The sequence below is a fragment of the Vicia villosa genome, unplaced genomic scaffold (assembly GCF_029867415.1).
Source record: "Vicia villosa cultivar HV-30 ecotype Madison, WI unplaced genomic scaffold, Vvil1.0 ctg.004053F_1_1, whole genome shotgun sequence".
Classification (NCBI taxonomy): Eukaryota; Viridiplantae; Streptophyta; class Magnoliopsida; order Fabales; family Fabaceae; genus Vicia; species Vicia villosa.
This window is the reverse complement of record NW_026706363.1, coordinates 50,465-72,995: the sequence shown is the minus strand read 5'-3', so window position 1 is coordinate 72,995 and position 22,531 is coordinate 50,465. Positions and strand designations below refer to the sequence as shown.

The window sequence follows — 22,531 nt, the reverse complement described above, 5'->3', positions numbered from 1 at the left end:
CACATAAAAACTCACCTTGGCTGGAATTTTCAGAACTCGAGAGAGTGCTTCCAGATGCAAACTTTTGATCCTATTAGCTTCCTTGAGTGTATTTGAGTGTGTTCCAACCCCTAACTTGCTTTGAAACTTGTTGAAACTCCATGACCAAATCAAAGTGCAGCATGCTGATTTTTGAATGAGAGAGTTTGATTGGCACGATACTAGAAGCAATTTTATGGTTTGGATGAGTTCTATATGATGTATATGAGGTGTTGGAAGTGGAAATTTGATGGATGCACGAGTGGATTTTGTTTTGGCAAGTTTTGGCTCACTTTGTGCATATATGGAGGTTGAATGGTGATTATGTGTTTTTGGGTGTTTTTGAGAGGTGTGAATGGTTCACACAACTTCCATATGATGTTTAGGAAGTGTTAGAAGCATCACTTTGCTTAAAACTTCAAAGGTTTGGAAATTGGTATTTCTCCCTCTTTGAAAACTCATGAAACTTACAACTTAAGAAAGAAAGAGAAAACCAATTCTTTGAGAGGTTTGGTGTGATTTTGAATGTGATTTCCATCTCTATTTATAGGCCATGAAATCTGATTACAAGCCTTGGCAAGTTGAGAATGCAATGATGGTTTTGGCTTAAGAGATAAAAGAGAATATTTCCATTTAATGCTTTAGGTTAAAAACCTAAACCATGGTTAAAAAACTCAAGTTCCATAATATTCTCTCCAATCTGATCTTTAGAGATAAGAACCTTGCTGTCATCATTTCATTTGATCATTTCTTGCATTATTGGTCATCTAGTATAAGAACTTTGTGAGAAAAATGGTGAAAATTCAAGCATAAGGACCTCTAATGACAAAATTCAAAACCATAGCTCCACTTTATAATTTTCATGCTCTTGATCATTTTGGAAAGCTCATGTTATATACTTCAAAACCCTAGTTGAAAGTTTCTTCAAGATCTTTAAGGAAATGGGTGAAAAAGATCCATGAACTTTGAGAAAAATGAAGTTTTAAGTGAAATTTTCAAAAAGTACCAACTTTGAAGCACCATATCTCTTAAATGGTTGATCTTATGGAAAAAATATATATGTGTCAAAGTTGTTTATTGGATCAAAATCTACAACTTTCATGTTGGAAATTTTTTTCAGTTTGTAGGTGAAATTTTGAGAAATTCCCTTCCAAAGTTTGGAAAAAACCATTGAAAAACACTTAGAAATTTTTCTAAGTATGAAAAGTCAAACTTTGACTTTTTGATTCTTGATTGATTTTCTTGATTTTTCTTGATCAAATGACTTCTCATATCATATATTGATGATTTAAAACTTCAAAAGTCATGGTTGACCAAAATTCCCCAAAAGTCAATGGTGATCTTGTACAGTGGACTTTTTCAGACGAATCGCGTTTCTGGAGATTTCAAATGAAACAGGCTATCCTCATCAAATGAATGGTATGAATGGATCATATTGAGGTATTGGAGGATATTGAATCATAGTTTGAGTTGTGACACCATGTCCTGATTAAAAAGGAAGTTGTTCAATGAATTAGGTCAAAAACCCTAATTGTCGACCAGATGAAATTGATGACTGTAGGTCTTGAATTGAGATACAATTTCCATTGTATATTGTTATAGGGGTTATTTGAAGATGATTGAAACCTTTGATTGACTTCCTGGGGATTTTTAGGGTTTCCCAAATGTGATCCCTGATTTCAGTACCTGATAGTTCAAAACCCTAATTCTGAGGATTTGTCTGATCAATCTTTGTTTAAGAGATGTTCTGAGCCAATGGATTAGGTCAAAATGATGCACTTGGGGTCTTGAGGTCATGTCCCAAGTCTTTAGGTCAAATTCTGAGCAAAAGTCAAGAGTATGTTGTCTTCAGTCAAAACCCTAATTCGGTCGATTCAAAGTCTTTGAGCTTGTTGAAATGAATCTCTGAGGACCAAATGTTGATTGTTGATGAAGATGATTCATTTGAAATGAAGGGAGAACAAAGCCCTAATTGATTGTTACTTGTACTGATGAGGGATTTCCTGATTAAATCCTGCTGAGTCACAAGTAACAAACACAAGCTATGCAGTTTGTTAGAGATGCAAATGATGCATATGTAAATGATATGAGGTGGTATCTTAGGTCAAAAATTGGGGTATGACAGCAAGACATCAGAAGATGGTCGAAGCAGAATCAGAACATGGGTCTATGAAAGCATCAGAAGAACATGAGATCAGAAGCACTGAAGTTCTGATGGTATCACGCTCAGAAGCACTTCAAGGTCAGAAGATCAGAAGATGCTTTGCACCAAGCTGTTTGACTCTGATGATATTCAAACGTTGTATTCACAAACATCAGATCAGAAGAAAGTACAAGTGGCAGGCTACGCTGACTGACAAAAGGAACGTTAGAAGCTATTAAAGGCAACGTCAGTAGACACAGCGTGAACAAGGCTCGAGGTAGTTGACGAAAGCGTGAAACATTAAATGCAAAGCTGTACGGAACACGCAAAGCATTAAATGCGCTCAACGGTCATCTTCTCAAACGCCTATAAATATGAAGTTCTGATGAGAAGCAAGGTTAACGACTCTGAACCAAATTCTGTGAATATTAACTTGCTGAAACGCTGTTCAAACTCAAAGCTCAGAATCTTCATCTTCATCAAAGCTCACTACATTGTTGTTGTAATACATTAGTGAGATTAAGCTTAAACGTTAAGAGAAATATCACAGTTTGTGATTATAGCTTTTAAGAAGCAATTGTAATACTCTTATTTGATTACATTAAGTTGTAAGTAACTAGAGTGATCAAGTGTTGATCAGAATACTCTAGGAAGTCTTAGCTTGTGTCTAAGCAGTTGTAATTAGAGTGATCACGTGGTGGTCAGGATACTCTAAGAAAGTCTTAGCTTGTGTCTAAGCAGTTGTTCCTGGAGTGATCAGGTTGTGATCAGGATACTCTAGAAGACTTAGTCGTGGACTAAGTGGAGAACCATTGTAATCCGTGCGATTAGTGGATTAAATCCTCGGTTGAGGTAAATCATCTCTGCGGGGGTGGACTGGAGTAGTTTAGTTAACAACGAACCAGGATAAAAATAACTGTGCAATTTATTTTTATCAGTCAAGTTTTAAAGCTACACTTATTCAAACCCCCCTTTCTAAGTGTTTTTCTATCCTTCAGGTATCATCCTCTAAAACAACGACGGGCTTATCATCGAGGTGTCCCTAGTCCTATCGTTCCCAACCTCGAACAATCAGCCAGAATACGAGGCCTCCCTCGCCGGATTACGACTAGTCAAAGATGTCGGTGCTCGAGAAGTCGAGATCTACATCGACTCTCAGCTCGTCACCTCACAGGTTAACGAAGATTACCAGGCAAAGAACGACACCCTCGTCGAATAATTGGCCCTAGTCAAAGAAAAATGAAAATTTTTGCTCGAGAAGACGTCAAACACGTCCGTCGCGAGCACAACACACGCGCAGACATCCTATCAAAACTCGCGAGCACCAGGAAAAAGGGAGGTAATAAATCTGTAATCCAGGAAATCCTCTAAAGCCCAAACATAGGCACGCCTCCCACCATGCTCGAGGTAAACGCCATATGAGACATTCAATGCTGGATGACCCCAATCTACAACTTCCTAACTAAAGAGGAACTCCCCGCCGACCTGAAGGAATCCTCCTCGACTAAAAACAGGGCCTGCTCGTACGTCATCGTCGAAGACAAATTGTACAGGCGCGAAATCTCTATTCCCTTGCTCAAGTGCGTCGACGCGTCCCAAGCCCAAGAAATCTTGGTCAAACTCCACGAAGGAATAAACGGCCAACATCTCGGCAGACGCTCCCTAGCTCGAAAAGCCCTGTGAGCAGGATAATATTGGCCAACCATGCAACAAGACACCAAAGGTCACGTCCAAAAATGATACAAATCTCAGCGTCACGCTGACATGCATTTGGCTCCACCCCACGAACTAAAATCTCTCTCCTCCCCGTGGCCCTTCGCTTGGTGGGGAATGGATCTCCTCGGCCCCTTTCCCGTCGGATCGTACCAAAACAAGTACCTCATCATCGTCGTAGACTACTTCACCAAATGGGTCGAAGCCGGAGCGCTTTTGAAAATCACGTCACAAAACATACTACGTTTCTACAAAAGAAACATCATCGCCCTCTTCGGGGTGCCACAAGCGTTCGTGACGGACAATGGCACACAGTTCACCCACAAGTGTAAGAACAAGCATACACTCACAAATGAGTTTTTGATTCATGTCAAACATCACAAGCAACCAAATACAAAAGCATAAATGAATGACTCAAGACAATGGAAGATTATGAAGCTCAAATCACTCAGAAAATGGTATTGCATCTGTTAGGTCGACCAAGCAAAGCCCTAGGTCGACTCAAAACCAGAGCAAACTCAGCAAAACTGACAAGGTCACTGTTAGGTCGACCTACCCACACTCCCAGGTCGACCTAAACTGAAGGGATTTACACATGTCACTGTTAGGTCGACCTACCCACACTCCTAGGTCGACCTAAACTGAAGAAAAGTCACAAAAATGCATTTCAACTGACTTTAAGTCGACCTAAACCTTCAACAGGTCGACCTAACTGGAAACAAATAACTTTAGGTCGACCTAAACCTTCAACAGGTCAACCTAACTGACTTTAGGTCGACCTAAACCTTCAGCAGGTCAACCTAACAGATTTTAGGCCAACCTAACAGGTCAACCTAACAGGTCAACCTAACTGGGACAACTTCAACTCTGCTTCTGTTAGGTCGACCTAAGCACTAAAGTAGGTCAACCTAATTGCTGAAAACTTCCCAAATTATGTGTTTTCTCTGCTCCAACATACCAGCAACTATATATATATATCATTCCATGTTAATTATTCAAAAAACACCAACGACTGAAAGATACACAAAGGCTTCTCATCTTCGTTCTTCGTCATCTCCAACACAATTACACATAATCATTCTTGCGTTGAGGGTTAGTGATCGAGTTCGATAACGTCCATGGAACGGAATTGAAGATTCCTAGTGGGTGAAGATTTGTGGGGTTTTTGGTGAGTAAAATCTGCGGGTTTTGTCCATCCAAGATAGGTAATTCTTGGGGGTTTTTATCAAGAGTGTTCATAGAAGAATCATCTGAGTGTGAAGATTGAAGAACAAGGGTTCGAGGGAATTGAAGACACTGCAGAAAAGGGATCACGTGACGCTCTTGGATAACCTTGATCTGAATCAAGATTAAGGGGGAAGAAGATTCAAAGGATCGACATAATTGGTTTATGGTTTATCGCTTTGTTATCTTCTTTGTATATACTACTTTCAACATCAATGAAAGATTTCCCAATTTCAGTTTGGAATTAGGGGCAGACGTAGTCGTAGCGAGGACGATCGACGAACTGCCTAAACAAATATCGTGTTCTTGTCGCTTTTACCTTTTCATTTACGTTCTGTTCATATTTGGTTATAATAGCAAATTGATCAACGATTCGAGTGTTAAGATTGTGAATTAAGAACTTATATAAACATCACAATCCATCACACATTGAATCACCATCAATTTGATCATTATCACCAAGTGTTTGTGTTTTTGCTTCTTTCACCATTACTGCATTGCAAACGTCGTTCATCATATAAGAAGTTAATTGATTTTCAATAGAGCGACGTATTGATTCTATAGCGTATTCTCTTATCGTTTATCTCAAGCTGGTTAGTGGTTTTAACACATATACAATCGTTTCAATAGTGGTTCGGAATAGACGCGAGTCGATTCATAATCACTTCCGCTTAAAGTTCAATTAATTCCGCAAAACTGTGTAAGATCTATTCACCCCCCCCCCTCTAGATCCTAAGGCCAGCGTCTAACAACAAGAAGTTTCAAGAATTCATAACCAAACTCTGGACGAAACAACATTTCACCTCGGTCGAACATCCTCAGACCAACAGGCAGGCCGAAGCCACCAACAGAGTAATCCTTCAAGGTTTAAGACGCCGGCTAGGCGAAGCGAAAAGAGGCTGGTTCGAGGAACTCCACAACATATTATGGGCTTACAGGACGACACCACACTCGACCACTGGAGAAACCCCATTCCGACTAACCTACAGGACGAAAGACTCGCACGAAGGCAAAATCGCCCCCAATTGGGAAGGCCCATACCGAGTCTACAAAAAAAACTGAGAATGGAGCCTACTACCTCAAAAACCTACTCGGAGAAAAACTTTCTCGACCTTGGAACGCTGAGAAACTCAGACGATACTATAGCTAAACCATAAAACTTCTATCCGACAAGGCCTCGTCAACAACGACTCTCTGCTTAGGACTCGCGTCGTGGTACAGATGCGCACATCTCTATGGTAACGACATACGAGGTCATGCTCATAGAAGCACACGTTCGTCCCGGTGGGGAAAAACCACACCTAGACCCACTGCCGCCGTACCATTTTGGAAGAGCCCAAGTTCGCGATGGGATCATTCACGCCATGACCACTTGACCCCGGCTGCGGCCTCGTGCTCGTTATAAAACGGAGCCAACCCGTTTACACGCCTGTCCCCCACACAGCCGGGCATAGGAGGTCGAGCATTAAAAAAATAAAAAATAATAACACCAAGTAAACAACACTAGCAACAAGATCGACAAGCATTCACACATTTCAAAATAACGTAATTATGCAAGAAAAAGATAGTAGAATTTAAGCAGAAAGTAAACCGGCCAAACGGTCGGAAGTATTCGAATATTACAAATACGGGCACACATGCCCCAAAAAGAAGAAACAAAATGGCACGCAGGTTGAACTAAGAACGAGCACGCAGGCCCGGAGAATCACAAATCTTCTTCTTCTTCTTCTTCTTCTTCTTCTTCTTTTTCCTCCTCAGAAACATAGGGAACTAGTTTCCCGTCAATAATCCTCGACTTCAGACCAATTCCCTCGGTGTTGAGCTCGGGATTCAGGACCTTCAACTGGTCCAACGCCATGGCGAAATCCGCTTTGCCCATCTCAAGACAATCACCCCATAGGGCCTCTATTTTCTCGATCAATTAGGCCTGAGTCTCCAGATCCTTCACCTCCTCAGGCTCATCCTCGGCAGCCTTCCACTCGGCTTTCAAATCCTCGACCAACTTCTCTTTCTCCTTCTCCCATTCCCCGGTCTTCTTCTGCAGCTCGGTGGTCTTCTTCTTCATCTTTTCCTTGGAAAACCTAAGGGCAATCTCCACACTCGAGAGTTTATCCTCAAGAACCTTCTGAGCAGCTTGTGCTTTCTTCAAGTCAGCCACCGAGATTGTCTCTCCCTGGGCCAACATGTGCTCCATCCCAAACACCCGCATCATGGAGGCATCATCTTCAACCAATTGTTTCGCCCGAGCACTTCGGGTCATCTGCTCGACCACCTGAGCCTCTACCGGAGACACACTCATAGGAAATTGGTCAAGATAATCAGGTTGAGTAAAACACGGAGGTAAGGTAAACCCTCGATCCTGACTCCCCTCAGGAACTCCTTTATCATCCTCCTCACGACGCCTCTTCGTCCGCCTGGTGTAAGTACCGACAACCTCGTGATCAAGAATGACCACCGGCCGGGAGAGCCACCACTACCACCACTACTATGAGCCCTATGAGCCATCCTCGTCAGATTTTCTTCTTCGAATTCCGGGGGTCGTTCGCCTGCCTAAAGATCTTCTCGTTGTCCAACGCCATGTTATCTGCAATGAGAAATGAACCGGTTAACATAGAGCAAATATAACTACGCATCAAACAAAAAGCTGATTAAACGACCTAAGGGGATCGTCGTCTCTTTGACCATCTCACACGACAGAAGAGCCTTGGTATTTATGGCACGAGCCTCCAAGATAGCCTCTCCGTCCTCGCCGATTAAAGGGTCGCCTGTCTTCATCACCCATTAAGCCGGGACAAACCCCTCCACATAGCGACACAAGGTTACATAGGTCGTCGCATCCTAATCGTCCAAGTACTCGTCCTCGTAGGCATAATCTTTGGGATTATTGAGAAAGTGCCCCTTCCACCACCTGAAGGGAAAAACTGACGTCAGCTTCGTCTTAACCCGGCCACAATCATCTAGGACCCGCTGACCTTCGTCGTCAGCGACAGTGACCATCCTCAGGACGGAATTGTAGGCACTTTCACTTTCATGACGAACAATGAAATACTTGTCCTTAAAATCCTTGACAGAATCCACGAACATCTTGAAGAGCCTACGACCAGCGCTTCGGAAAGAAACCCAGTCGTACCGCCCCCCGGACGACTATCGTTGGATTCAGAAGCAGTAGTAAAACAAGGACGTCGTGGCACCGATGTGCAGGTACTCGCAGATGATCTCGAATGCCGGCATAAAAGCAAAGTCAATCGGGTGAAGTTGAGAAGGCGCCAATGTGAGATTCACCATTAATGCAACTTGAAAGCTGGAGAAGGGGAGTCGGAAACCAACTTCCCTGAAAATGTACTCGTACATCGCGAAACGATCCCCAGGGAAGGCCGAGCATATGCAATCAGTAGAAAGTGGATAGCTAACGCTCCAACTCCGAGGATCAGACGATCCCCGCTCCTCCACCACCCAGAAGGCGCCGACCAAAGAATCGACGTAGCGAGAAGCTATTCCCCTCGGTTCTTATGCGATCCACTCTAAATTCGGGTCACTCACCGAGTCAAATAGAGGGATGTCCTCTTCGGATTCCAATGAAATCATCGTCTCGTCTTGGACAACCGGATCACCTGCATGCAGAAGGGAACAAGTGAATTCGACATCATATCAAATCCACCCTTCCACCGCAAGACAAGTGAAAGGGTAGAGCGGGAGGCAGCCTATGCCTTCGACCGAACCCTTATTCGGCTCCCCACAACATCGACCGAGCATGGGAATCGTCACCGGATAAAGGCCTTGGAGCCCCGTGAGCGAAATAAAAAGCTGACAAAGTTCCACCAAGGAAGAACATGGATGCCCCTAGGAGACTGATGAATCTCCCGAGGGAATATTCGCATATAGCATGAATTTCCCGGGGAGCCTTTTGAAGACACCGAGATTTTCTGTACGGATCATATGAATGTCCCGGGAACACCTTGAAGACCCCGAGGTCACCTATGAAAATTATATGAAGGCTCCGAGAAACACCTTGAATATCCCGAGGCCCCCACATCCATAACACACGTTTTCCGACGAAAATCATAAATCTAGCATGAATCTATCGATGATAGACCACCAGAACACCTAAAAATGCCCTAGATACAAGAATCTAACCAAAGGAATGGATCTTAGACAATGTATCTGATGGATTCATGATGAATGATGATGAATAGTGGTGAGCGGACGTTTGAATATCGTTGGAGATTGACGCAGCAGTAGAGAGAGTAGAGAAATCACAGAAACAAAAGAGAGCGTAAAACCCCAAATGAGGGTTTATGCCCCTTTTTATAGATTTGTGCACGGAAGGCGAAGCGCCACGTCGATTGACACGCTTCCCCCTAAGCGCCGCCATCATTACTCCCTAGTCCCTAGGTCATGATTGATCCTTAATTAGGCTGCCACGTCAGCAAGTGCCTTCCACACGCGGTCGTTAAATCTTCCTCGCGAGCAACGGCCCCCTCGGCGAATAAGCTGACGAAAACGTCACCGAGTAGATGTAAAGTCACAGCTTCTTGCCCGGAAACTATGACTTTGGGGGCTCCTGTTCTGGACTGGGCCGACACTTGGCCCAGTCGGAATAAAGGCCCAAAATGGACCCAACCCATAAAGGGCATTCCTCCTCGGCCCAGTAGGGTTGAACGTGTGGCATCCTCGTCAGTCGGGCATAAGCACATGACCTTCGATCGTCGACTCCACTAGATCAAAAGCCGAAGCTTGGCATGACCCGGGCAAGGACACATGCCCAACCCTGGGTAAGTGTTCCCTACGAACATTTCTTCCACCGGGGACCCTCCTCCTCGTAGGATTCTTTCACTCCCAACCTAGCGGATTAAGTAGAGTCCATGCACTCCCTAAAAGACCGCGTCTCTCCTTAAACTCCGGAGTGGTTCACCCAGAATGGAAACCACGTATTGGTCTCCGCTATCCACGCAGAATCCTAGAAGTCTCTGAATTAGACCTAGGCATCCAGTCCAATAGCGAGATCTTGGCCCAACGTTAGGGGCTATAAATATATCCTCTTTCACTAGAGGGTCAAGTAACTTCATTCATTCATTCTCTACCTTGTACTTGTACTCTGATTGCTCTTTCTTCTCACTTTGGCATCGGAGTACCTTGCAGGTACAACCCCCCAGTTCACAGAAAGATCCAGATCCTTGCAGGTCTTGAAGATCCATCTAATGAGGTACGATCAATATACAATTATTTTTAATTTTTTAAATAAAAGCAATTTCATATTAAACTAAAAGAAATAAGAAACCCACTTTTTAAAATAAATTTCACATTCTTTTTATCTTTCACATTTTTTTAATTGACATATTTTTATTTTTTTAATTAACATATTTTTATTTTTTAATTAACATATTTTTTATTAAACAAAAAATTGACCCACTTTTTTAATTTTCTATAATTATTTACTAACCAAAAATTTTTATAATTCGTAAAATAGGGATAATTTAGTAAATTTGTATATTTTTTATTTTATTTTAAACTCAAAAACATTTAACACACTTTTTTAAAAAAAAATCTCCATTCTTTTTTCCTTTTCTTGTTTTTTTATATTTTTTAATCAACATAATATTTATAATAAAATAAAAAATAAATCATCCAATATTTTTTTGACAAAAACTCCAAGTAAAAAAAAATTTATTTCACTTTTCTAAATTGTCATGCTTTTTTTTTTTATTTCACTTTTCTAAATAAATCATCCAATAAATCATTAATTAAATATAAAAAAATAAATTGTCATGCTTTGTGAAACACTACGTATAGTAACTTGAAAGAAAAAAAATTCTCATGAGTATCAAATCACATGGATTTCATCTAAGTTTGTTAAGACTCATGTGAATTTTAACTAATGAAAAAATAAGTTAGAAAATATGTGTTAAAAAGTGTGTTGAGAACTTTTCTCATATTTTTTAATGTATTATTATTTCTATATATGTGCAACATATTTGAATGATTTACAAAAATTATTATACAGAAATATTTACTCATTTCAACTACAACTATTATTTTATATTTAAATCTTTTCATAAATTAAGTTTAAAAAAATTAGATTTTAATAGTTTTTTGTTTCTTGGAAATTGGCGTATTTTTTATTTTCATTCTTGTATTTTTTTTTTGTTGAAAATGATCTCAAAATGTTAAAATCCTTTTGGTTTTGTCTTAAAGTTAAATCTGTAGAAAATATGCAACTTTTCCTGCATATTTTAATTTTAGAATTAAAATTAAATTATATTTAATATTTAAGAAATTTATCAACAAAAAAAAGAGAGATACAAGGACAGAAAAAAATTACGCCAACTTACATGGATTAAAGACTATTTAAGCCAAAAAGTTATCATAAAATTTATTTATATTTTAAAAATTCTCATATTCTTTTTCATTTCATTTAATTAATCTATTGCGCCTTCTTTTTTTTTAGAAAAATAATTTTTTTTACTATTTAGACAAAAAATAACACCCCATTATTCATTCTATCTATTTTTTGCATTTATTATTATTATTATTATTATTATTATTATTATTTTTCTTCATATTTTCACTTTCTTATTAAAAAATAATAATTTTTCAATTTTGTTATAAGCTTTATAAATAATCATTATAAAAATCACCTTCTTCTTTTCTATCATCAAACTTTATAAATTTACTTTTAAAAATATTAATAATACATGTTTTTACAAACAATTTTAATTCTTTTTTTTTAATTGGTTAAAACTCAACGAATCTACCCAATCACGTGGATTTTATTTCCATTAGGATATATATGAATTTTAACTAGTAAATAAATTCTTAAAAAATATATGTTAAAAGTGTCTCTATGCGAATTTTGACGATGATTCTCCGTAAATCATGTATTCTTAATACGGTGGTTATCAAGAAGGTTATAATCTCTTATTTAAAAAATAAAAAAAAGTTATTTCTTTTTTTAGATTTTTATTTAACTAAATTTGTTTCATTTCTACACACTGTGTTCTTAGTTGTTAATAGAGATTATTAGAAGGAAATCATGCCTTTTTTCCGGCCCTAAATGTTTGATATCAAAGTTTTAAAATGGTGAAGTTTAAGCAATTGTCGGAGACAATCATGAGTTCCAATCAGTAAAGTTTTTGATTTGATAAAATATTAGGGCATGATTCTTAAGTAGATTATTTTTCTTTTTAAGAAGAGCAATTAAGTTAAACTTATAGAAATTTATATGTTTTAACAAATTTTTTTGAGTCTTCTTTAAATTTGTATTTTATAAGTTTTTTTTGAATAATGTAATAATAAAAACCTAAATAAATATTATGAATTTTCTTGTAAAGATTGCTAATAAATGAATAACAAAAATAAAGGAAGATGGTAAAATATTAAGATTTTAAAATCTATGTGAAGATATAGACAATTATAGATAGTGATGATAATAAAGGTCCGACCCGATCAGTCGGATATGTTTTATCCGCATTTGTTTTGTGGGACGGATTAAAGTTTTATGTCTACATCCTCTAGTGTGTCCCCATGACCGTCCACCCCATTTTTTTGGATTCTTTTATGGGCATGGACATTAAAAAGTACAATGCCCATAAGCACGCCCTTCTATGTCCTCGTTTATTGGCAGGACGAGCTAAAGTTTTAAGCCCACACCCTTAACTATGCTCGCTCGACCCTAATTGTTTTGGGCTTTTGTGGGGCAAGCCTTAACGGGAGCGCAAGCCCATTTTCCACCTCATGGTGCAAGGTTTAAGGATTCCCTTCTCGTGAGGTGTGCATATAAGGCATGACAACGAGACTGGTCGGAGACAGTTATTACCTCCCCAAACTCAAACTTGAATCTTCAAAAAATTCTTGTTCGTTGTCCCAAACGGGGATGAAGAATTAAAATCCAAACCCGACCCAAACGTGTTTGCATTAGGTTCGGGAATCCACGCCTCGCCACAATCTATTTAGCCTTCCTTTGCGAGTTTAGAAGGGATGTGATGGGAGAGGAAGACTTCCGAAAATGAAAATTTATGACAACGGGGACAGTTATTACCTCCCTAAACTCAAACCCAAATCTCAAATAATTCTCGTTCGCGGTCCCAAACCCAAACAAGGATGAAGAATTAAAATTCAAACCTGACCCAAACGTGTTTGCGTTGGGTTCGGGATTCCACGCCCCACCACCATCCATTTAGGTTTTGTTTGCGAGTTTGGAGGAGAGGGGAGAGGAAGACTTCCGAAAATAAAATTTAAAAAAAATATGGAAAAATATTTGACATTTTTTAAAAAATTGATTTTGTTTAGAGTGAAAAAAGAATCATTATCATTACTATATTTTTAACTTTCTAAATACTATATGAACCTAAAAGATATTTGGAAAAATTATATAAGTCCTCCAAAACCCTATTTCAATATATTTTTTTGAGTTTCCTCATTTTAGAGGGTTTTTGATGTTATAAATAAAACCAAACCCTCCAAAATCCTCCTACCCAAAATCTTTTTAATTCTTTTCACCAAATCCTTCATATTTTCTAAAACCTTCTCTTTCAAACTCACAAACAAAGCATTAGTGAAATCAATTATTCTATTTTTTAATAGAATAAACAAAAAAAATAAAATAACTTCAAAAAATTCAATAAATACATTTCAAATATTTTAAATAATAAATACAAATCAAAACATCAAAACATTATCACATATTTAATATTCTAAATTATCAAAAATAAATAATAATGTACATAATGAAATAAACGAGGCAAATTCGGAGGCGGGTTCGGTGTAGATACTAGTGTCCCCATTATCCGATTTGTCCCTATATTTCATAATCGAGAAAAAACAAACTCGATCAAAGCAGATTTTTTCCATCAACTTCAGGACGAGTACGAGTTGGTAAATCTGGACCGGACCGAAATAGTAATGGACCATTTTTTTGGACCGAAATCGGACCATTACTTCAAATATTCGAAAAAGTATCCAATAAATATTCAATATAGTATCTATTTTTGGTATCGGATAAAAAAATTATTCATTCCCAGACCGAATAACATTTCGGACAGCCCATTGGTCCAGTTCCAATGAACCAGTTCTCGGATGATTTTCCGGTTCATAGTTCTAATAAGAGCGCTATCCACCGGTTCATAGTTCTAATAAGAGCGCTATCCACAACAGAACACTTTAATGCAAATAGAGTAACAAAGAGAAACAATAAAAATAAAAATAAACCAATACACTACCGGTTTTAACAAATGGTAAACCGGTTCAATTTTAATTTAAAAATTAGACTGGATGAGTTTGTGATACAGTTTTAATTTAAAAATATAAACTGGTTAAGTGTGGATTTTTAAATTGGTGCAGTAGAATTTATGGAGCGGTGTTGGTAAACCGGTTAAAAAATGCAGACTCTTGGCATTCCACTCCAAAGTCCAAAGCTTCAATATTTTAACATTATTCTCGTCTCAAAAGGAGTACAAGAAACAGGTTTAGCAGTACTAACTCAACCACACAGAAGCAAGAGATGAAACCCAAAACCTAAAAGCCTCAAACCCCTAACTTCCGGTGAGCCTTTTCTTCTTCTTTCTATTTTTACTCTTTAACTTTTCACTTTCAACACCATTGAAGAATACAATGTTGTTCATTGCCTGATTTTCTTTTCAATGTTGAAGTTCATAGAAAACACAAAACACTGTTTCTAATAGTAACATACTTTTCCATTTATCATTTATGTTAAGTATCTCTATAGGCTATAGCTACTATGTCTTTATCTACCCACATTTCATTCCAACACAATTTTTATTTAGAAATACATCTGTTTCAAATATGTGCTTTAACAAAAATGTTCTATGAGTCTTAATTTATCATTCGGTTGCTATGCATTGATAATGATATTTGATAATGTTTGGTTATGCAGAAAATTAATTAGTTAATATACGAAACTCCTATAAACATGGAGTTTGGTTCTGCTGTACCAAAGGAAAAACCTCTTAAGAAGCATAAGGCAAATGAAGTTGAAGATTTAACCAACAAACTACCGGAATTGCTTATAAGTCACATTCTATCTCTTCTCCCTACCAAAGATGCAGTGCGTACAAGTGTGTTATCTAGGAGATGGATATACTGTTGGGTGTCCATCACCAAGCTGGATTTAGATGATTGTCTATTCTATATTCCCAAAAGGAAAACAGGTGGAATTCAACACTTTAAAAACTTCGTCAATAGGACACTTCTTCTTACCAAAGGTTCAAGAGTGGAAAGTTTCTCTCTTGTCATGACTAACAAGATTGATATATCTCTTCTAAATACATGGATCTCTTGCATCTTGATGCATCAGAAAATTAAAAATCTCCGTATCCATTCGAAAAGTGGATGGACCTTCTCGACTCTTGCATTTCAATCTCTGTTTAACTCCGTCTTCTTAGAAGAATTGGATCTCAAGATGCTTTCCTGTGATATTGAAGTTCCAACTATGGATGTTTCTTTTGGCTGCCTAAAATTCATTAAGTTGAATGGAATTGCGTTTATCGAAGGCTCCTCATATGGCTATCTCAACCTCAGTTTACCACTCCTTAAAAAGTTTGAGACAATAAACTGTGATTGGTTATGTGCAGAGGGTGTCTATGTAAAAGCACCTCTTCTTGAAAGCATTTGTATAGTGCAAGACCGTCTTCCGTTATCTGATGATGATGAGCGTAGTTGTGAAATCAAATTTTTTGATTGCCATTTAAAAGAATTTACTTATCGCGGTTATGCTATATCTCAACCGTTAATTCTTTCAGATCCATTGATAGCTAAAAATGCCCATGCTAATCTTATTTTGCGTAAGTGGGAGGATGGAACTTCAGAAGCAGGACTGTGTGAATTTGCGCTTCTCAATCAATTCAATCAAGCTAAATGTATCAACTTTGACCTGTCTGAGGTAAGCATGTTGTTCAACCTTTTTAACACCGAATGCTTATGTGATGCCAAACCTTAAATACTTTATTTTATAATGAAGTCAAGGGAATAGTGTTAATCAGTTCATGGTAGAAATCATGAATATAATGATTTGATTCTAAAGTTGATTATATTTTTTAAAATCTCTTGTTTGTCTAAATTTTAGATATGTGTTTTGAAAGGAGATTTAAGTTGTATTCCATAATTTTCATATGTTGCAATTCTCAAGTAAGTTTCTTTATGACATCCAGGTTCTCACACAACCAAATGTGGCTGTTCTACCTCAATTTTCAATGCTGATCCATTTGGAGCTTGGCTTAACTTTGTGTGAAGTTTTGTTGGGCTTACTTCAAAGGTCACCATTGCTTAAAACTCTAAGTTTCAAGGTTGGTGATTAGATTTCAATCATAAATGCAAACATCAATGCTCTTCTGGTTGCACTATATTCATAATATGGTAATAGTTTCATATACAAACTATAATGTCTTGTAGAGTTATGTCTGTGATTGTGTGTATTTATTTAGTCAATTAGCGATTTTTAGTCTAATTCATGCTTTTGATGGTTAATCATCAGGGAATATCAAAATTTGATCAGGAGCTTTTGAATTCTACCATTGTGCCCGATTGTTTGGCATCAACACTTCATGTTGTGAAATTTAAAACAGTTAATGGTTACGAGCATGAGTTGTGCTTGGCTAAATTTTTTATGGAAAAAGGTATGGTGCTTGAGAGGATGAGTTTCGTCCTTGCTAATCAAGCACTTGGCAAATCAAAGATGATGGAAGAATTTAAGGAAAAACTTTTCTCATTTAAGAAAGGTTTCTCTTTTGCTATTGTTGAATTCTCATATGATTAGGCTACCAAGGCAAGTAGTATAAATTAACAATGTTTTTTGCTGGCTGTATATTATTTTGGCTACATAAGCAAAAGTGGCATAGGTCTTATTGCAGTCTGAATTTGTACCCACTAGTAATTGTTTAGAAATGGTGATTATGATATTTTGGCCAAACAACAATGGATCTTATGTTCATGTGTTTACATAGAAGTTGATCCTTATTTGAGAGTGGGAGCTATGAAAGCTTTAACTTTAATTTACACTAGATTTTGACCGCACGGTGAAAAATAAATTTATTTATTTATTTTAAAAAGTATTCTGATATAATAATAATTAGTAAGATAATAATTTCAATTAAGATATTAAAAATGAATATTTTTAGTAAAATAGGAATGTTAAAAATAATATGTTTAACTCATAATTTAAAACTTTAATAAAAAGTAACTACTACAATAATTAATTATGCATTATTGAAAATATTAAGATGAATTCAAAAGACATAATAATTAATATGATATTTCAATAAGTGATACAATAAGAAATTATGGATTATTTAAAATAGAAAATTCCTTGAAAAATATAAAGATAAATGCAAAATATCCTTGACAATATAATTAATTTAAATTGTATACACGAGATTATGCAAGTAAATCAATATTATACATATATATATATATATATATATATATATATATATATATATATATATATATATATATATATATATATATATATATATATATATATATATATATATATATATATATATATATATATAATTAACTTATTTATCAAAACTAACTTACTCACAAAATGTTTTCTCTAGAGAGAGATTGTCCGCCCTCTCTCTAACCTTTCTTCCCCATTTTTCGTAACCTATCTTTCCTTCTGCCACGTCCATGGATTTTCAGGATCTTTTTTCAGAAGCGGTGGCCGCTAAAATAACCAAATCTCCCTTCTCGAACCTTGAAGCAAACTACGTTAAAACCAAAAAAATCATTCGTGGAAGCCATTGGAAACGTATGTAATATACCTATCAGCCAACTCCCCACCCCTTGTGTCAAAGGTGATCAAATTTCGATATATAGTTTCTAGAAGATGAATATCTTTTGGGGTTAGATTCCTGCAAACACAACCTCCATGGTAGAATACTATGGCCCAAAGGTTCCACTCCCCTCACCGTGCAACAATTAAAAAACAAACTTCAAGATTTGTGGTGCTCTATTCAAAAGTTGGGAGTCACTTCCCTTGGAAAGGGTTTTTTCGAATTCTCTTTTGACAATATTGAAGATGTTAGAAGAGTGCGCTTCGCCCCAACTTGGAATCTCAACCCAGGAACCCTCAAACTCTTTCCCCGGACTAAGGACTTTGTCCCGTCGAATATGAATTAAAGCTCTGCTCAGGTATGAATTAAAGTTCGCATTCACGGTATTGCCCAGGAATACTGGAGACCCAAAATCATATTCACCGTCGCCAATAGCTTAAGCACCCTCATATGCTTAGACTCCTCTTCAAACAAACCTCTTTCGGATAGGCCTTTTGGACACTTTGTCAGCGTGCTGATCGATATGGACCTTATGAAGGATATGCGTGTGTTTACGGTGATTTCCGGTAAACAACCGCTAGTCCTCCAAACTATAAAATATACTTTGGTTACTCGCAGGATCGACTAGATTGATCCTAGGACATAGTCAAATAATTGTCTTTCGATATGATTTGATTCATATTTGTTTGTCCTGACTTCGAGAAAACTTGTTTGTGATGTGATCATATGAATGTTCACTTAACAACAACACTTGTTATACATGTTAATATAACTTTCGACAAAGAAAACATAAATAAAAGCGTATAGACTGCAGGAATGTAAAGTGCAGGAATATAACGTACAAGAATATTAAATGCAGAAATGTAAAGTGCAGGAATATAACGTGCAAGAATATTAAATGCAGAAATGTAAAGTGCACGAATATAACGTACAAGAATGTAAGATGCAGAAACGTAAAGTGCTTCGAAATGAAAGTTAAACAGAAAAGATAAAGGAATTGAAAAAGATACTTGAATAAAGAAAGATACAAATGTATTTAAAATGGTGTTGGTGTCATACGTACATTTCTCAGCGAACTCGTTTTCTAAACACTTGATACTTGAGTGATTTGTGAGTGATTTGTACAAAATGAACACCCGGAATCCTAAAATTAAGACCCTTATTTATACTAATTTCGACCCTAACGGTCCTACGCTAATCTGATGCCACGTTTCTCACAAGAATCCCCGGGATGCTATCTGTCCTTGTGCGGTTACACAGACTACTTCGAAATTCAAATCCTCCCGCCTGAATCCTCTTTCGACGCGTGGCAACGTGATCAGAACCAAGAATGTCACGAAAACACGTTAAGCTTCAGTACCCTTTGTATTTCGCAAAACGTTTAAGTCTTAAAGATAATTCACTTCGAATTTAGCTCCGACTCTAACTATCTTCATTCCAACTCAAACAATCATTCTCGAAACATGGCCATCAGTAGCCATTTTAAATCTCAGAAATGGTCATCAGTAACCATCTTTCTTCGAATTCTAACTCTTCAAAGAATATTCTTTCTAAACGAAATCTCCAGCCAACAAATTGCCCCCAATAAATGCCTGTTTTGAAAACAAGAGAAATAGGCGTTTCTTGTTTTGATGAGATTTCGTTTTACTCACTTCTTAGAGTTCCAAGACAACTAACTAACGTCATAATCATTTATGACTCCACTTTCAAAACGTCTTGTCATTTTCAAAGATGTCTTCTCTTAACTTACATTCCCACGTTCTGTCATTACTCCATGATCATTACTCCTATATACTAGGAGTAAGGCTAACAACTATTCGACCGCCGTTGGATTAAATCAACGCCTGCCGCGTGTCTTTTGACTTTTACCCAAAAGATTTGAAAGGGTCTCCGTTAAACCTTTAAATACTTGAACTTCTACCCTATCATAACTTCCACTTCTATCTTCCTACGTTCATCACAGAAAAGAAAATCTTCTTTGGTTTCGTTTAACCCATTACTCAAATCAAATTTACCCATGGCGTCTTCTTCAAATGCTCTTCAACCCATTCAAAAACTTCAAAATCCTTCACAGATAGGGAATCAAGAACACATTCCAGACCCAAATGCTGCAGAGGCGCGCGCTATCTACGCTTCTCAGGTAATCATTCCTTTTGAACTTTCTGGAAAAACTCATGCTTTCATGGATCCTGTACCAGGAGGAACTTTCTGGAAAAACTCATGCTTTCATGGATCCCGTACCAGGAGAAAATTAGGTTAAACTATGTAACCAATTTCGTGAAAGTCTTTAGGTCAATCCCTTTAGCAAAAGATCCTGAATTGTATTACGCTTGGCTAGCGAAGGTGGAAAAGCAAAAGGCTTCTTTCTGGAAACAACTAGGGATTTATGACCTAATCCAGTTATCCAAAACAGGCTTAGAATATAACCAAACCATGTTAGTAGCGTCAGTTTATTTCTGGGATGCTTCTCATAATACTTTCCACCTTCCATGTGGAATGGTCACCCCTACCCTTTTTGACGTAGCTTCTATCACAGGGCTTCGACCAACAGGAGAAACCTTCAATCCCAATTTCATGGATCTGACACCATCCACTTTAATGAAGCAACAATCACTTACACTGCTTTCATTCAACAATACCATAATGAAACAAACACAGAAGTCTCAGATGAAGAACATATTGCATTTCTAGCACTCTGGCTTTCGAGATGCGTCTTTTGTTCTAGGTCCATACAAGTAGCAAAGAGATATCTTTGCATGGCTAACCAGCTAAATGCTGGGAAAAAGTTAAACCTAAGCCAGTTAATTCTAGGATTTCTCTACGAGAATCTCGGTGAGGCAACAGACCTTATTAAGAGCTACAAAATAGGATCTCTTCTTTTTGCTGGTCCCTTCTGGTTGTTGCAATTATGGCTCAACGCTACTTTCGAAGCTCATATCCCATACCAAAGTGTTGTAAATGAAGAAGATCCAGCCATCAAAAATCAAACGGTAGAAGAAAGTAGATTGGCTTTCCTGACTCCAAAAGAAGAAACTGAACTGGAAAACTTCGTGAAAACTTCTTAGCATACATAATGATGTTTGCTAAACGCTATCAGTTTAGCCCCTCGATGGCTCCATTCGTACAAAGGAAAGTGGGTCCTGAATGGTTTACTCGAGGGTTTCCGGCAATGTCTCCAGATCAACAAACCGAATCCATGGCTATCTGGGAGGCTTTCCTTACCCCAAAGCTGTTATATCACCGACTTCGACCTTCCAAGAGCCACTGTTGTCTTCTTTGCTACCAACCAAATCTGGTATCGAGACAATTTGGATTGGTTCAACTCAAACCAAAATGTATGTATGACAAAAGGAATCACATGTGTCTACACACTCTGCATCTAGCTGAAGATGAATACGAATCAAAAAATCTCCAAATACATTGGAATCACCACTGTCTCCTGTCTCTTTCGAACCTGCTTTTTATTCTACCATAGATTTTCATCAATGGTGGACAAACTACTATACTACGCAAATATTCGATGCTGAGAGCCTTACTCAAGAACTAACTGAAGCTTTTGCTGATGTGCAGGCGAACTTCCACAAAGGTACTTCGACTCATATTAAAGAAATCCAAGCCTTTCAAAAATTCTTTGAAACTATTTACAGGCCTGATGATCTTAGTCGGACCGTTCGTGAAGCTGCGGTCATTTTACATGAAAAGTTTTCTGCTAAACTAGATAAGTTGAAATTGCCCACATCTGTTCGACCTGAACTACGTTATGAAGTGGCTTTTGAACTTAATCCTCCAAAATTTCCTCCATTACCTAGTGCTGATTTTGGTGTGGCTTTAAGCCCTCCTTTTCCAGACTGGTTTGTGTGTGGGAATGCCCTTAAAATTCTTCAGGAACAAACTAAAAAACGCGCTGAACGAGTGGTCCCGACTAAGCATACCCTGGATACTTTCAAAGGACATCTCCATATAGGTCTTGAGCACGTTCGTGTCTTGACTCCAATACCTGAAGGTTGGGGTTTAGACAATCCTTCGACTAACTCTTCTTTCTTCACTGAAGTACTGATTCCTATTTTTTTCACAGCTGTTACTCGAAAGAAAAATATCAAGGAGGCCCCTACACAGAAGGGTTTTGGAGCTTCAAGGAGAACCAAGACAAGTGGGAGCGATTCTGTCACCACTGGCAAGAAACCCACGGTACATACATACTTTATATTCTGACTTGTGTAATTTTATGAATATTACTCACTTGGTTTTAATATGCATTTTCAGAGCTCGAAACCTCCAGCACGTTCGAAGCGAAAAGCTCCTCAGACCGCTGCTTCCGATGACGAAGATAAATCTCCTCCTCGTACTAGACAAGCACTGAAGAAAAGACAGAAAATTGCCACCCCTTCAACTAGAGTGACAAGGTATCTTCTGATGAATCACCCTTAAAAGCTGCTAGTGCTGTCCCCATTGTAGAGAGCCACAACTCAAGCCCAGACAACGTTCCAACCAAGGTATTTGGATTTCATAACATAATCATCTTTACAAATTTTAATTTTAATGATTAAGTTCAACATCTTACCTTATAAATGTAGGATGATGTGGGCACAGCTACTTCTGATCTCAAGACCTTTAGTCTCAACATTGATCTTGACAATCTTCA

The 22,531-nt window shown here is 37.7% G+C and overlaps 1 protein-coding gene across 1 annotated transcript; it reads left to right on the top strand.

The window, feature by feature from the left end:
* Positions 1-14,501: 14,501 nt before the first annotated feature.
* On the top strand, positions 14,502-17,007 carry LOC131641766 (F-box/LRR-repeat protein At4g14103-like). The gene is made up of 4 exons (XM_058912069.1): positions 14,502-14,635; positions 14,988-15,992; positions 16,261-16,395; positions 16,584-17,007. The coding sequence occupies exons 2-4, from the start codon at positions 15,024-15,026 to the stop codon at positions 16,863-16,865; spliced, it is 1,386 nt and encodes a 461-aa protein (XP_058768052.1). The 5' UTR covers positions 14,502-14,635; positions 14,988-15,023; the 3' UTR covers positions 16,866-17,007.
* Positions 17,008-22,531: the final 5,524 nt, after the last annotated feature.

Coding starts and splice junctions, on each gene's coding strand:
- LOC131641766 (XM_058912069.1), top strand. CDS start 15,024: ATGGAGTTTGGTTCTGCTGTACCAAAGGAAAAACCTCTTAAGAAGCAT. Junction 15,993..16,260: donor TCAACTTTGACCTGTCTGAG/GTAAGCATGTTG, acceptor TATGACATCCAG/GTTCTCACACAACCAAATGT. Junction 16,396..16,583: donor TTAAAACTCTAAGTTTCAAG/GTTGGTGATTAG, acceptor GTTAATCATCAG/GGAATATCAAAATTTGATCA.